Genomic DNA, 12,413 nt, shown 5'->3' with positions numbered 1-12,413 from the left:
CGGCTTGGTGGAGCAGTGGTTAGCTCGTCGGCCCCACAATGTAGCGATTGTGGGTTTGATTTTCCATTGACCTTCCTTTGTGGAATTTGTATGTTCTTAATCCGCCAGCGTTTCCTGTCACATTCCAAAAAACATGCACGGCAGGTTAATGGAACACTCAAAATTAAGCGTAGAGGCTGAGTGTTAGCACGAATGGTCGTCAATATTTGTCTCAAAACACTTAAAGGTGATTAAAATAAAACATTTCAATGATTCCATCCATTATCTTATCGCGGGTATGCTGGAGCCCGTCCAAGCCGTCATCGAGTAGCGGGCGGGGTACACCCTGAACTGGTTACCAGCCAATTGGAGGAAAGAACAGTAATGGAGCAATAATTGAGCACGTCTCGTGCCTTGTGACAAAGTATCCTAACACAGCTGCGTAAACGAGTTGGCAACCTGGAAATGTCATATGTTGAAACCGCGGAAACACTGTATGTGAACGTAAAGCGTATTGGCTTGCCAACTATAAGACCGGTTTGGCTCAAAACTTTTGTGAGAGTAAGGAAAACGTAGCATTAACACAGCGGTAATGCTGGCCCAGCGCTATTTAGGGCCCCCCCTTCAATCACAAGCGGGGCCGTACTCAGTTGAGAATGGAGCCGGCGTACACTGCGGTCCGAGTGCGGATAAAAAACATTCCAGCGTGTTGAAAAAACAAGGGCGGCGAAACAATCAGTCTTCACAGCAGCGTTTGCCATTCTCACGGCTAATGAGTGAGATGGCGAAGAACCCGCTTGGCTCTCCCTCTTTGGGGCTTGCGCAAGAGAATGGATAACCTGCATTCCTGCATAAACATGGCAGGCCTCTTACGGGCCTACTCATTAACTCTTCTCCAAAGCGGGATTCAGTGAAAGGAGGCTGTTTCACAGATATCCATCCCTACCTCTAATCACTCTGTTGACCCACTTCACTGATTTCTCTGCTCAAAATCTTCCCATGACGAGCTCAACTTTTTTTTTTTTTTTTTTTTTTTTTTTTTTTTTTTTTTTTTTGGGGGGGGGGGGGGGGCAATTATTGCAGTGTATGGTGTGTTTTTTTTTTCAACTCAAGCCATGCTTGAATTTGGGGAGAAGCATTTAACTGAGTTTGCGCGATAGAGACCAATCAGAGAACTTATCGTATTTTCCTGTGTATAAGGTGCACCCCCCAATGAATGGTATATTTTCAAACTTTTTCCATATATAAGGCGCACCGGAGTATAAAGCGTACACCAATGAATGGTATATTTTCAAACTTTTTCCATATATAAGGCGCACCGGAATATAAGGCGTACCCCGAATGAATGGTATATATTCAAACTTTTTCTACATATAAGGCACACCGGAGTATAAGACGCACCCCAATGAATGGTGTATTTTCAAACTTTTTCCATATACAGTAAAGTCTCATTATATCGATATCGGTTATATCGATAGTACTGCTTATTACGATACTATTTCTATGAACGCAAGGAGAAAATTTACATGCCGCAGGATCGGATATATCGATAGTCCGGTTATATCGATATTTTTTCCGACTCCCGAGAATATCGATATAACCAGACTTTACTGTATAAGGCGCACCAGAGTATGAGGTGCACCCCCAAGGAATGGGGTATTTTCAAACTTTTTCCATATATAAGGTGCACCGGAGTATAAAGCGTACACCAATGAATGGTGTATTTTCAAACTTTTCCCACATATAAGGTGCACCGGAGTATAAGGCGCACCCCCAATGAATGGTGTATTTTAAAACTTTTTCCAATGAATGAAAAAATGTTATATCCTATGATGGACCGCATACTACAGTAAAGTCTCGTTATATCGATATTCTCGGGAGTTGGAAAAAATATCGATATAACCGGACTATCGATATATCCGATCCTGCGGCATGTAAATTTTCTCCTTGCGTTCATAGAAATAGTATCGTAATAAGCAGTACTATCAATATAACGAGACTTTACTGTACTTCTTCTACAGGGGGAGTCGGTGGCTGCTGACAGTCGCTGCGAGAACTGTTGTGGCTCAATATTACTTCACATATAAGGTGCACCGGCGTATAAGTTGCAGGGTTATCTTTTGAGGAAAATGAAGGCCTTTGGGTGCGCCTTATAAATTGGAAAATACAGTATTTTTTTTCAAATTCTGTAGCAGATGTGTAAATCTTTTTTAGGGTCATATTGATCAGATTAATCGACCCCAGAGGAGTGGTGGCCATAACTATGCTGGCATGGATGGAGCTCAAAGTTAGCGACCGCGCACGATTAACTAGTTTGCGCCATGTTGAAAGAATGTGTGGTAACGTTGGCCTAGAAATATTTTTCATTCAAAGAGTATTTACTATGTGGTAGCAAAGTTAAGTGATAGACTAAAGGTCACAGAACTTTTTTTTTAAACAGAGTGACTTCTTTGGTACTGATTAACTCATTCACTGCCATTCCCCAATTTATTTGGGAATTGAAAATATGATGTACAGCGCCATTCCCGAATTGGTTCGGGTTTTGGTTTTTCTTGCTGGGGTGCAGACAAAACGCTGGCCAGACCTCTGGCAATGTTTTTTTTTCCTTCCACGTGGGGGCAGCATTTCCTTTTTTTCCATGTTAGTACTTTGTTACAGCTTCAGCTGTTGTTAAAGCGCTATATAAACCAATATGTATGGATTGCAATGTAATTTGGACAGCCGCCCTCATTTCGACCTCATATAACTCCAGACTCATATTTTTTTTTAATTAACTCTTTCTTTCTGATGAAAGAAGAGAGTCTACGGTTTCTACGGCTGCATTGAATATTTATGTAATCCTAAAACTCATTATTCTGTGGTTCCTGGAATTTGAGTTACAATGAAGAAAACCCTGGCACTGGAGTGGACACATTTTTTGCACATGGTCTGGCAGCGAATGAGTTAATGCAAAAGTTTGACACACGTTTCTAAAGCGGCAAGTTTGCTAAAATAATTTGGTTGCGCAAAGACTGCGTTGGCGCACTCCATCTGGCCTCAACTGTTTCAAACCAAATGAATCCCCAATCGGGTTTCAAGATGGGTTAAATAGTCTCAAAGTAAACAAGCCCTTCATCTACGGCTTTTAGATGCTTGCCCACAGTCATGGGGATTAGAAGTAACCAATCTTGGAAACGTGATAGCGTTTTTTTACCCAAATACGGAGCATGAAGCATTTCCTTTCCGCCCACGTTCCTGTCTCTGAACACCTCGACGCGCAGATGGAACTGAAAACAACCCATTTTGCTTTTTGTAATGGATACCAAAAGAAGAATATTTTTCTCTTCTTCACCCCTTTAAGTTTGCCAGAATGCAACACCAGATCCCGCGCCAATGTCCCAAAACATCTTTCTAAACACATTAGCTTGGATCGGATGTGTGTTCATATCCTCTAAAATGTCAGAAGTGTGGTCTCTTCTGGCAAAGACATTTTACTGAGGTGAAATCCTTCCTTGGAGGTAGTTAGTGCCAGGAAAACAAGAGCAAACTTTGAGTGAACCGCTTTTCCGAGAGTGTCTTGGGAAGAAAGTGTGGCGGGATCTCGGATGCGGAACAAGCGACGACGACGGAGACTTCCAAAAGATGATGTAAGGGCTTTTGAGGGGAATTCAAGAACGCTCGCTTTTGCGGATAAACAACCCATTCTATGCTTCACTTTCTGTTGCTCAGAGTATTCATCGCTGCATCTTGTTCGGGTTATTGTGGAGAAAACAATAGCGGGAATTTTGGGGGGTGACTCAGGGAAAAAAAAAACACAAGCTGGTTTGTAGACAGCCTACCTGCTTGTACATGTTTCATTAGGTTGGATTTGCATGGTTCAGGTAACACAATTATGAGTTCTTGGCAGTCATTAGCACAACTGGGATATGTGTCATTGCAATGTAAATACAGGGAGGAACAATTGGGCTAAGATTATCTTCAAATCTGAACCCAAATCTGATAAATAGCAAATATCCGCCAATGCAAATACAGATAATGGCACGAATCAGATATAGCACTTCAACACCCTCTTGATAAACGTACCCAACGATCAGAATTGGTGTTAATTCCACATAGGTTGAGAATGCTCTTTTGTGGTCCGTCCACTTCTGAAAGGCAACTTCTATGACACAACCTTGTTTTTGTTCTGGGATTAGGACAATTCCTTCTTTTCACCCTTTGATAGTCCCGAATATTTAAGTCTCAGTTTCAAGTTTGTGCAAGGATTTGCCCGTGAGTGCATGGCAATCTATCGCTAATGAGTTGTTTATCCTCGCGGCGTTGGTTTCTTTACAATCTAATTAGAGACAAAAGATAGAGACATCGAGGACATCTGTCAGACGATCGGTTGACACTCAGATCCAAGGTCAGACAGAATAGGCTACAACCGATATCAGAGCAAGTGATGGATTGGCACTTTTAGATATGATAATCAAACAATGGCAGTAACATTCATCCATCCATCCATTATCCGCACTGCTTATTCCTCATTATGGTCACGGGGGTGCTGGAGCCCATCCCAGCCATCTTCGGGCACTAGGCAGGGTACACCCTGAATTGGTTTCTCATTCAAGATAATAAAACCTAGGATATGGATGTCGGCATTTATTTTTTACTACACACCCAGAACTTTGGCTGCATTTTCAGACCTGACCGCAAGCACTTCATTTTCGCTAATCACAGGTTTGCAATGATGAGCACAACCCCTACTCCTCACCACAGACACACACATGAATCCAACTTTAACTTTCTGAGCACTGAAGACAGAAACATCCATCAATTGCATCCCTAAAACTGGATGACAACAATTCCAAACACTCGTGAACTCTGACCTGGGTTATTGTATCAATTGTATTGATCGGCAATGATTGTTGAATATTAATGAAGGGGGGAAGTGGATATTTGAAAGCCTTCTTTTTTCCGTAGGAGCTGCAGACGTGTAATGGTTGGATTTTTTTTCTTTGAATCCTTACTTTTTCCCCACGAAGAGCCAAGTTGCCGAGCGAACTGAAAACGTGTTCATTAATGTTTCGTTTCCCATTTCTTTTAAACAACAACAATCTTATTATGTGACCAAAACACATTGCTGTCACACGTCAATCTTATTGAAAACTATTAATATTCAAGTCTAAAATAGAACCTCGAAGTTGAAGCACTCGTTTTCCCAATAGCACGACAGCAGCTAGCACGACGCTTCAACCCCCCCACCTCAACCCTCTGCTAAAAAAAGTTCGAAGGAAAAGCATTTGATAATTCAACTTACCAAAGAATAGAATCGCTACAGCGGAGACACACTGGTGGATAAATTTGCTTCTCCGTTTGGGCTATAAACGCGCGGACAAACGGGACGAGACGCCATCCTATCCACAAAGCAACATCTTAAAGAGAAGAAGGGCAAGCAGACGAAGCGGGGGACAGGTTGTTCTCCTCGGTCAGATTAGAACAGTAGATCCGGTTCCCTGGTCCCTCAATTTCACCTGCTGGGGAAAACAAACTTTCAAAGAGCCGTGTTTTGGTGCGAAAGCACGGTACGTCACTCGCTCGCAGCCGGCCAAGTTATCATAACTGCTGTGGGAAGCGAGTGGACTAAACTAACCCCTCCCTTCGCCCAGCTCGCGTGGGCAGACCGGGAGTAACCAGACACCTCTGCCTCGATCCTCCATTGGCCCTCTCGGTTGGTTTAGGCGTTACCATGGCGACACACACGCACGCACATGAATACACGATAACAAATTTCATTTATAAGCATGGGGGGAAAAGAAAAGTCACAAATGTGGTCATATCACATTTTCAAAATTGCCATTTTGCTGTATTTTTCACACTCAACAACTTCCTCCCATTTCAAAGGAACTCAGCTCAATAAGGAAACTATTGAAATCCGAATACTTCCTTCCTCGCTTGTGCCGCCACTTTCCGACTGCTTTGTTGTGTTTTGTTTGTGTTGTCGCCCTCTAGCGGTCAGGAGACCTCATTTCACCCTTTCACGAATAAAACAAGTGGGAGTATCACATTTTGTTAGGCTTTGTACACACTTCATCGCCCGGTTTTTGTTTCACTTTTGACCATTTACGACCCAGAGCCAAAAAGTAGATTATTCGGTTTCAAATATCAAATATGCTTTTTATACTTTTATATATTTTTGATACTATGCTTTGTACAGGTCTTTTTTTATACTTTGTTTTTTTTGCAGTTGTACATGTCAGTCTCCCATTTTCTTTTGTGCGTAGAATACTTTTTTTATCTTTGACCCCCTCCTCCCCACCTCTCTCAAATTTGCTGCAATAGATTGCTAATTTCCCCATTGTGGGATTATTATAGGGTTTCAGATTCTGATTAATCCTAAAATATGAAAATGTAGTCTAAGGTGAACCATAGAAATGGTGGAGCATCTTGTGGAGCTGTACGAAGTCCAAGAGTGCTTAGTTAACATGTTAATCGTGGTGCAAATTCATGCATATTTGAGGTTGAAGCAGATTTTACATATTTCTTTGAAAAATACAAATCAAAACGACGTATGATTTAATGTAAAGCTGTCCGTTTAAATCCACAGTAGGGTAGCCATTTACATTTGTCTTCCTATTGACAATACAATACAATACAATACAATACAATACACATTGATTTGTATAGGGCTTTAACAAAAATTTAAAGGTTTGCTATTACCTAGACGGCACAGCCACACATCATTTATGTATAGCGACCACCAACAAGCAAGTGCTTATTTCATTGCAGAGAAGTCTGGTGCCAGACAGCCCAGTTACGAACACAGCACATTCTGATAAAGATATAATCTGGCTGGATTCTTGCAAAAGATCATGTGGTTCAAGGGTCCTCAACAGATGGATTCAGGTTTTGAGACAGAACCATTTCAACTGCACCAACCTTTTCTGGTCAGCACAGTTGTGAATTGTAAGCAAATAGGAACTGCACGGGCATTTATTGTAACACTCTTCAAGTGATTCTCATTGGCCTTTCAAACAATTTTGGTGTACTTTTGGTCAGCTTTGTGAGTTGTGTGTGAGAATCGGGCAAGTTGTGTCGAAAGCTAATCATGTCATGATTTTTCGACTTCGTGACGATTCCTGACGTGACGTCACATCAGGAACGCCCCTGGCCAGGAAAGTGACACACTATGCATTTTGGGTACTTTGTTTGGTCTGAAAACATCGTGTTGATACGTGTTGATGGCGAAATTAGAAGGAAAACATAAATAATGTGATGGTGAATCGTTGTGTGTTGCACCAAGACTATTATTTGATACTAGTTGACACAAATCAGCCCATTTCCAACGGAGCGTGTGCGCCATCTTGTGCATTTTCTGGGACGCTACATTGGAGTCCAGGCGTGTGTTTTGGGTATTTTAGATGCTATAAAAGTTTTTCTGATGTCAGTTAGGAAACAAAAAATGGGGTTGGTTGTCCTTTAAGCTAATTAATAAAGCAAACTCACTCTCTGTGAAGCTGACGTATAGGATGAAATTTGGCTGATGTGGAAATATGGAAAGCTAAAGTTCATAGTGATGGTATTTTTTCCCCCATCCAAAAATGCGGCAAAAACAGGACTAATTTTCATAGTGTGATAAAAACCACACAAACAAACATGTTTGTTACGGAACAACGATGATATATTATAGCTAGCTAAATACCGAGCTAGCTAACTAGCTAGCTAACTAGATAGACAGACTGTTCCATGGAAGTGAATGGTCGCTGTCTCGCTGTGCGCCTCCCTCCCATTCTCCCTCTCCTGATCAGCTTTGACGTCACGTGAGCTCCTCTCCGGTTGCCATGGCAACCGCTCCCTTCTCTCTCCCTCCCATCCATCCCCCCTTCTCTACCCTCCCGGTGCACAATGTTACAGCCAGCATCTTGCAGCACAATGGTTGCAAGGTGTCGGTGAGCTGGGGAAGAGTGAATCAGCATCAGATAAGCTTTGCTTCTTGATTTCAGCTTTTAAAAAATATATAATTATTGTATTATTTTGGAATATAGATGTATTTTTTTTTAAAGTAACTTCCGTCTCCCATTTTCGGGATCCGCCAGCCATGATAACCGCAATGCTTCCCATTAGGATGTTTTGAACTGGACTGGGTTTGTCATCAGCTGGCACGGAATGGTAAGTAGGACCCTTTCATGCAAATGCTATTAATCTCCATTCTAATCAGACAAAAATATCTTCTTTCTTTCTTCCTTTTTATACATTGAATTCTTCTAAATGTTCTCCATCTGTCCCGGATAAGCAAAACAAGGTTGTTGGAATGTGTTACCGCATGGCATGGATCCATTTGATCCCATCACGTCACCAAAGAAATCAATAGAATACGCCATATTTTCCTCTCTAGGGCTAATTGTCTTGCATTTTTGATGCAGCCATGCAAATGGACGTTAGATGAATGGGTGGATGGATGGATTCATAAAAGGATGGATGGATGAATCTCAACAAAACAGGAGCACCATTCTGCGTAGGCCCGCATGCAGAGTTCGTCCCCCACTTCGTCCCCCTCCTCTCTCTCTCTCCTGCAAACACACACACACACACACACACAAGTCAGCTGCATACCTTGAGCATTATGCAGAATATCGGTGGACCCCAATAAGGCAGGAGGGATGCCCCAGATCCCACTCAAAGTGGGTCGATAGGAAAGTTGCATCCATATGGTTGTGTGTATTGTACATATGTGTTGTTTTGGGTCACCCGGTATAGAAAACTCATATCCAACCCACTTCCATATTCTAACCACATTGATATCCAAGCAGTAAATATTGCCTATTGCCCTGTTTGACCTTCAAATATGAATGTTTAGTATTTTATATTTTTATTGTCAACCAGGAGCAAGAAAACATATAATTTTGTACTATATTGTTGTTTTACTGTATCGGTGATTGTGACTTATCCATTGTAATACTGTCGCGAGGCACCAGCATCAAATGTGCATTATTGGTGCAGTATCCAGACTTTATGATGAATTGGATTTTCTATTGCGATGTGAAAATGGCAAATGGTAATATCAGAGTGTACTTCAATGTGTATGTACTGTATGTATTTTAAAGAACCACATAGTTTCAGCCCAGTTAGACATCATGCTCAATAGCCCCAAAGTTGCTGTGCTTTAACCATGTTAGCAACTGAACACAAACAGTGCCGCAACACATACAGACAAGCAATGTGACAGTATCACAGTCATATTCTTTATCCTCTACATTCAGCAACTTATATTTTAAAAAAAACTCACATTTGAAGGCGCCATTGTACTGTATACTCCTGTTGTTTTCTACGATCTTTGTGACTGCTTTATTTCCTGTATAGGATAGTTGTCCAGGTTAAGCGCTTTGTTACAGCTTCGGCTGTTGTTAAAGTGCTGTATGAATCAATATATAATCCTATTGTAATAATAATAATCCATTTCATTTTTTAAGCGCCTTTCAAAACTCTCAAGGTCACGTCACAGTCACTGTATCAGTTTTTCTGTGGGTGAGCAGCGGCAGCCACACGCGCCAGCGTTCACTCAACGCGGAATAACTCAAATAAATAAAAAGCTAGCGAGATAGCTATTAGACAGCCAACAGGTAGCCGGCTAGCTAGCTAGCCAGTAGATAGCTAATAGATACCCAGCAAACCAGCCGGCTAGCTAATAGATAGCGTCATTGTATTGTATTTATGTTACCATATTGTGTTTGAGATGATCTTATCCACAAAATAACACAACATCATGCTTACATAAGTACGGTACTTTAGGGATGCATTGAGGGCATGAGGGGCGATTATCATTGTGTTAATATGAGTCAGGCAAGATGTTTTTTTTTTTTCGATGTCACAACAAATACTCTGTGTTTAAAAACACAGATAAAGAGCCAAAGAGAGCGCTAGAGAGAGGATTCCATGGCTTTGACCTTGCGTTGTTGAATAATTCAGGAGCGAGCTTTCATGCTTCATGTGAAAGTGCTGCAGGGAACACGCTAGAACCCTGTAAACCAAGCTTATGATCGTTCTATGTAAGCATTTACACGACAATGATGTATGAAGGATACATTTTACTGAATGATGAAAACAAAAACATTGTATTTCTAAAATATTTGTATTTAATCGTATCGTTTGTTTTACATGCTTGCTCATGGAGAATTGGCGCTGGAAAAAGTGATGCAGTTAGTGTTGTCGATGCAGTCATTGTACTGCAACTTCGAAATAGGTTGGCAGAATTTACAAAGCAATCACATTTTTTTCTGGATTTTCGATTAACATCCAAATAAACTATACATGACAAGTTTGGGGATGTCCATGCAACAGGAATTGGAATTTGTTGTGACACGGCAGTTTTTGACTTGTATCATTTTTTGTCCTGGCAAGATAAGTACTAAAATCAATGGCCATGATTAATGACAAAAGAATAGAATACATGTAACAGCGTTAACCGTATTTTGTCACCAAATTGTGAATTTCTCCATTGTGAGACTAATAAAAATGATCTAATCTAATATTAATGTGAAGTAATGTGACGCTAGATAATGGCCAGATCAATGACACCCCCCTACAGTCCCCACCCTGCCGATGTTAACAAATCACCGGAACATTATGATAACATTGCAATCAGTAAATAATGTTGGTTACATTGTTAGCCAACACATGATCTGTGCTAACACGGCAGCTCTACTTAGGTTTTAGTTTTAACATGGCAATGCTTAACTCATTCACTGCCATTCCCGAATGTATTCGGGAATTGAAAATATGACATAGAGCGCCGTTTCAGAATTTGTTCGGGTTTTGGATTTTCTTGCTAGGGTGCCAATAAAGTGTTGGCCAGACCACAAGGGGGCAGCATTTCCCGTTTTTTCACATTCGTGCTTTGTTCCAGCTTCAGCTGTTGTTATTTTGGAAAGCCATCCTCATTTCAAGCTCATATAACTAAATACCCAGACAATTTAGGAATTAACTGTTTTTATTCTAATGAAAGAAGAGAGTCTAAGGTTTGTTACGCTGGATTGTATGTTTATGTAGTCCTTAAAACTTAAAATTCTGTGGGTCCTGTAATATGAGTGACAATGAAGAAAACTATGGCAGTGGAGTGGGCACATTTTTTGCACATTGTCTGGTAGTGAATGAGATAAGCAGTTGATTCAAAGTCATTATATTCCTTCGGTACTTTTACTTCATTTCATTTTCAGAAATGCAGACACGGAAATATTTACGCACAATATATACAGTATATTCAAGACATTAAATAGTCATTATTTCCCTTTAAACAATTCCTGTATGATTACAGGTTTTATGAAGGGTACTGTTTGACTCAAGTAACCAATATGTATTGTTCATTGTCTTCTATAGCAAATTAGTTTAGATATTCAATATTTCAGGGAAGTACTGATCGTTCCTGCTTGACTTCCACTATGGTGACCGTTTGTGTATCCCTTAGATCAGACATCAAAATGAGCATGGATTCACTATGAATCAATGCGTTATCTCAAAATGCTTTATCTTAGTACTCAATTAACTCTATTTTAAATGTTCTCATTTAGCCACACATCCACAATGCACCCGCATTGTTGAAGACCTTATTTGTACCGCTTTCTCGTAGAGTCAGGATGGAAAGGGACTTTATTCCTATTTGGAGATAACGGCAGACACGTCTGACTTTTGCATTAAGATCCGAAACGAGTTTTTCATGATTCGATTTGATTGTACGTCTATTTGGGTCGGCTTCATTATCAAATGTACTACTTTTGAGGTGGTCTCTCGTCTATCTACAACACAGCGACGTTTCAATCTTACTGTGGATTACTCCAAACAATCAGATAAGCATGACTGCAGGAGTACGTGGTTACATAAGTGGATTGAATTTTGCTAACATGTGGCTTTATTTCGCTTGGACATAGCTGCTTAAAGTGCGAGATTTAAAGCTGCGACACATCTGTATGCTTTAAAGGACAACCAACACCATTTTTTGTTTCCTAACTGACATCAGAAAAATGTTTGATAGCATCTAAAATACCCAAAACACGCAGGCATGATATTTCAGTCAAATGCAAAACACCAATAAAAATGACTTAAAGTGTCCCAAAACTACTTCAAAATGACCTTGGAAATGGCGAGTTTCAGAAGTCACGCCCCGTGTTCGTGACGTCACGCCAGGATGCTCCAGACACAAAACAATGGCTTCAGAGAGTTCAGATTCGGAGAAGATGCTTTCTTGTTAGTTATGAACATGATTCAAATAGTTCTGAAGAGGAAATCATAAATGTTTGCAATCGATTAAAGAAGTCATCCGGACTCCAATGTAGCTCCCAGAAAATGCGCAAGATGGCGCACAAGCTCCGTTGGAAATGGGCCGATTTGTTTGCTGAGAATTTGTGTCCACTTTTATGGTGTTACCGCAATTGGTAGTGTTGGTGCGACACACAACGATTCACCATTGCATTATTTATGTG

The 12,413-nt window shown here is 40.7% G+C and overlaps 2 protein-coding genes across 11 annotated transcripts in view; one reads left to right on the top strand and one right to left on the bottom strand.

Moving 5' to 3' along the window:
* The window catches only part of ptpn13 (protein tyrosine phosphatase non-receptor type 13), a 54,714-nt gene extending 49,152 nt beyond the window's left edge, over positions 1–5,562 (bottom strand). For all 4 annotated transcript variants that reach the window (XM_089021267.1, XM_089021268.1, XM_089021269.1 and 1 more), the window contains exon 1: positions 5,261–5,562. The gene's annotated coding sequence lies outside the window, so the exon portion shown is untranslated. The remainder of the gene's footprint in view (positions 1–5,260) is intronic.
* A 2,271-nt stretch (positions 5,563–7,833) lies between these two features.
* mapk10 (mitogen-activated protein kinase 10) overlaps positions 7,834–12,413 on the top strand; it is a 32,144-nt gene continuing 27,564 nt past the window's right edge. For all 7 annotated transcript variants that reach the window (XM_089021080.1, XM_089021079.1, XM_089021081.1 and 4 more), the window contains exon 1: positions 7,834–8,109. In XM_089021080.1, the coding sequence (XP_088877206.1) occupies positions 8,107–8,109 (3 nt within the window). In that variant the 5' untranslated portion in view covers positions 7,834–8,106. The remainder of the gene's footprint in view (positions 8,110–12,413) is intronic.

Source organism: Hippocampus bargibanti, linkage group LG18 (genome assembly GCF_051943395.1).
Source record: "Hippocampus bargibanti isolate YZ-2025 linkage group LG18, ASM5194339v1, whole genome shotgun sequence".
Classification (NCBI taxonomy): domain Eukaryota; kingdom Metazoa; phylum Chordata; class Actinopteri; order Syngnathiformes; family Syngnathidae; genus Hippocampus; species Hippocampus bargibanti.
The sequence above is the reverse complement of the archived record's forward strand: the minus strand, read 5'-3'. Positions and strand labels throughout refer to the sequence as shown.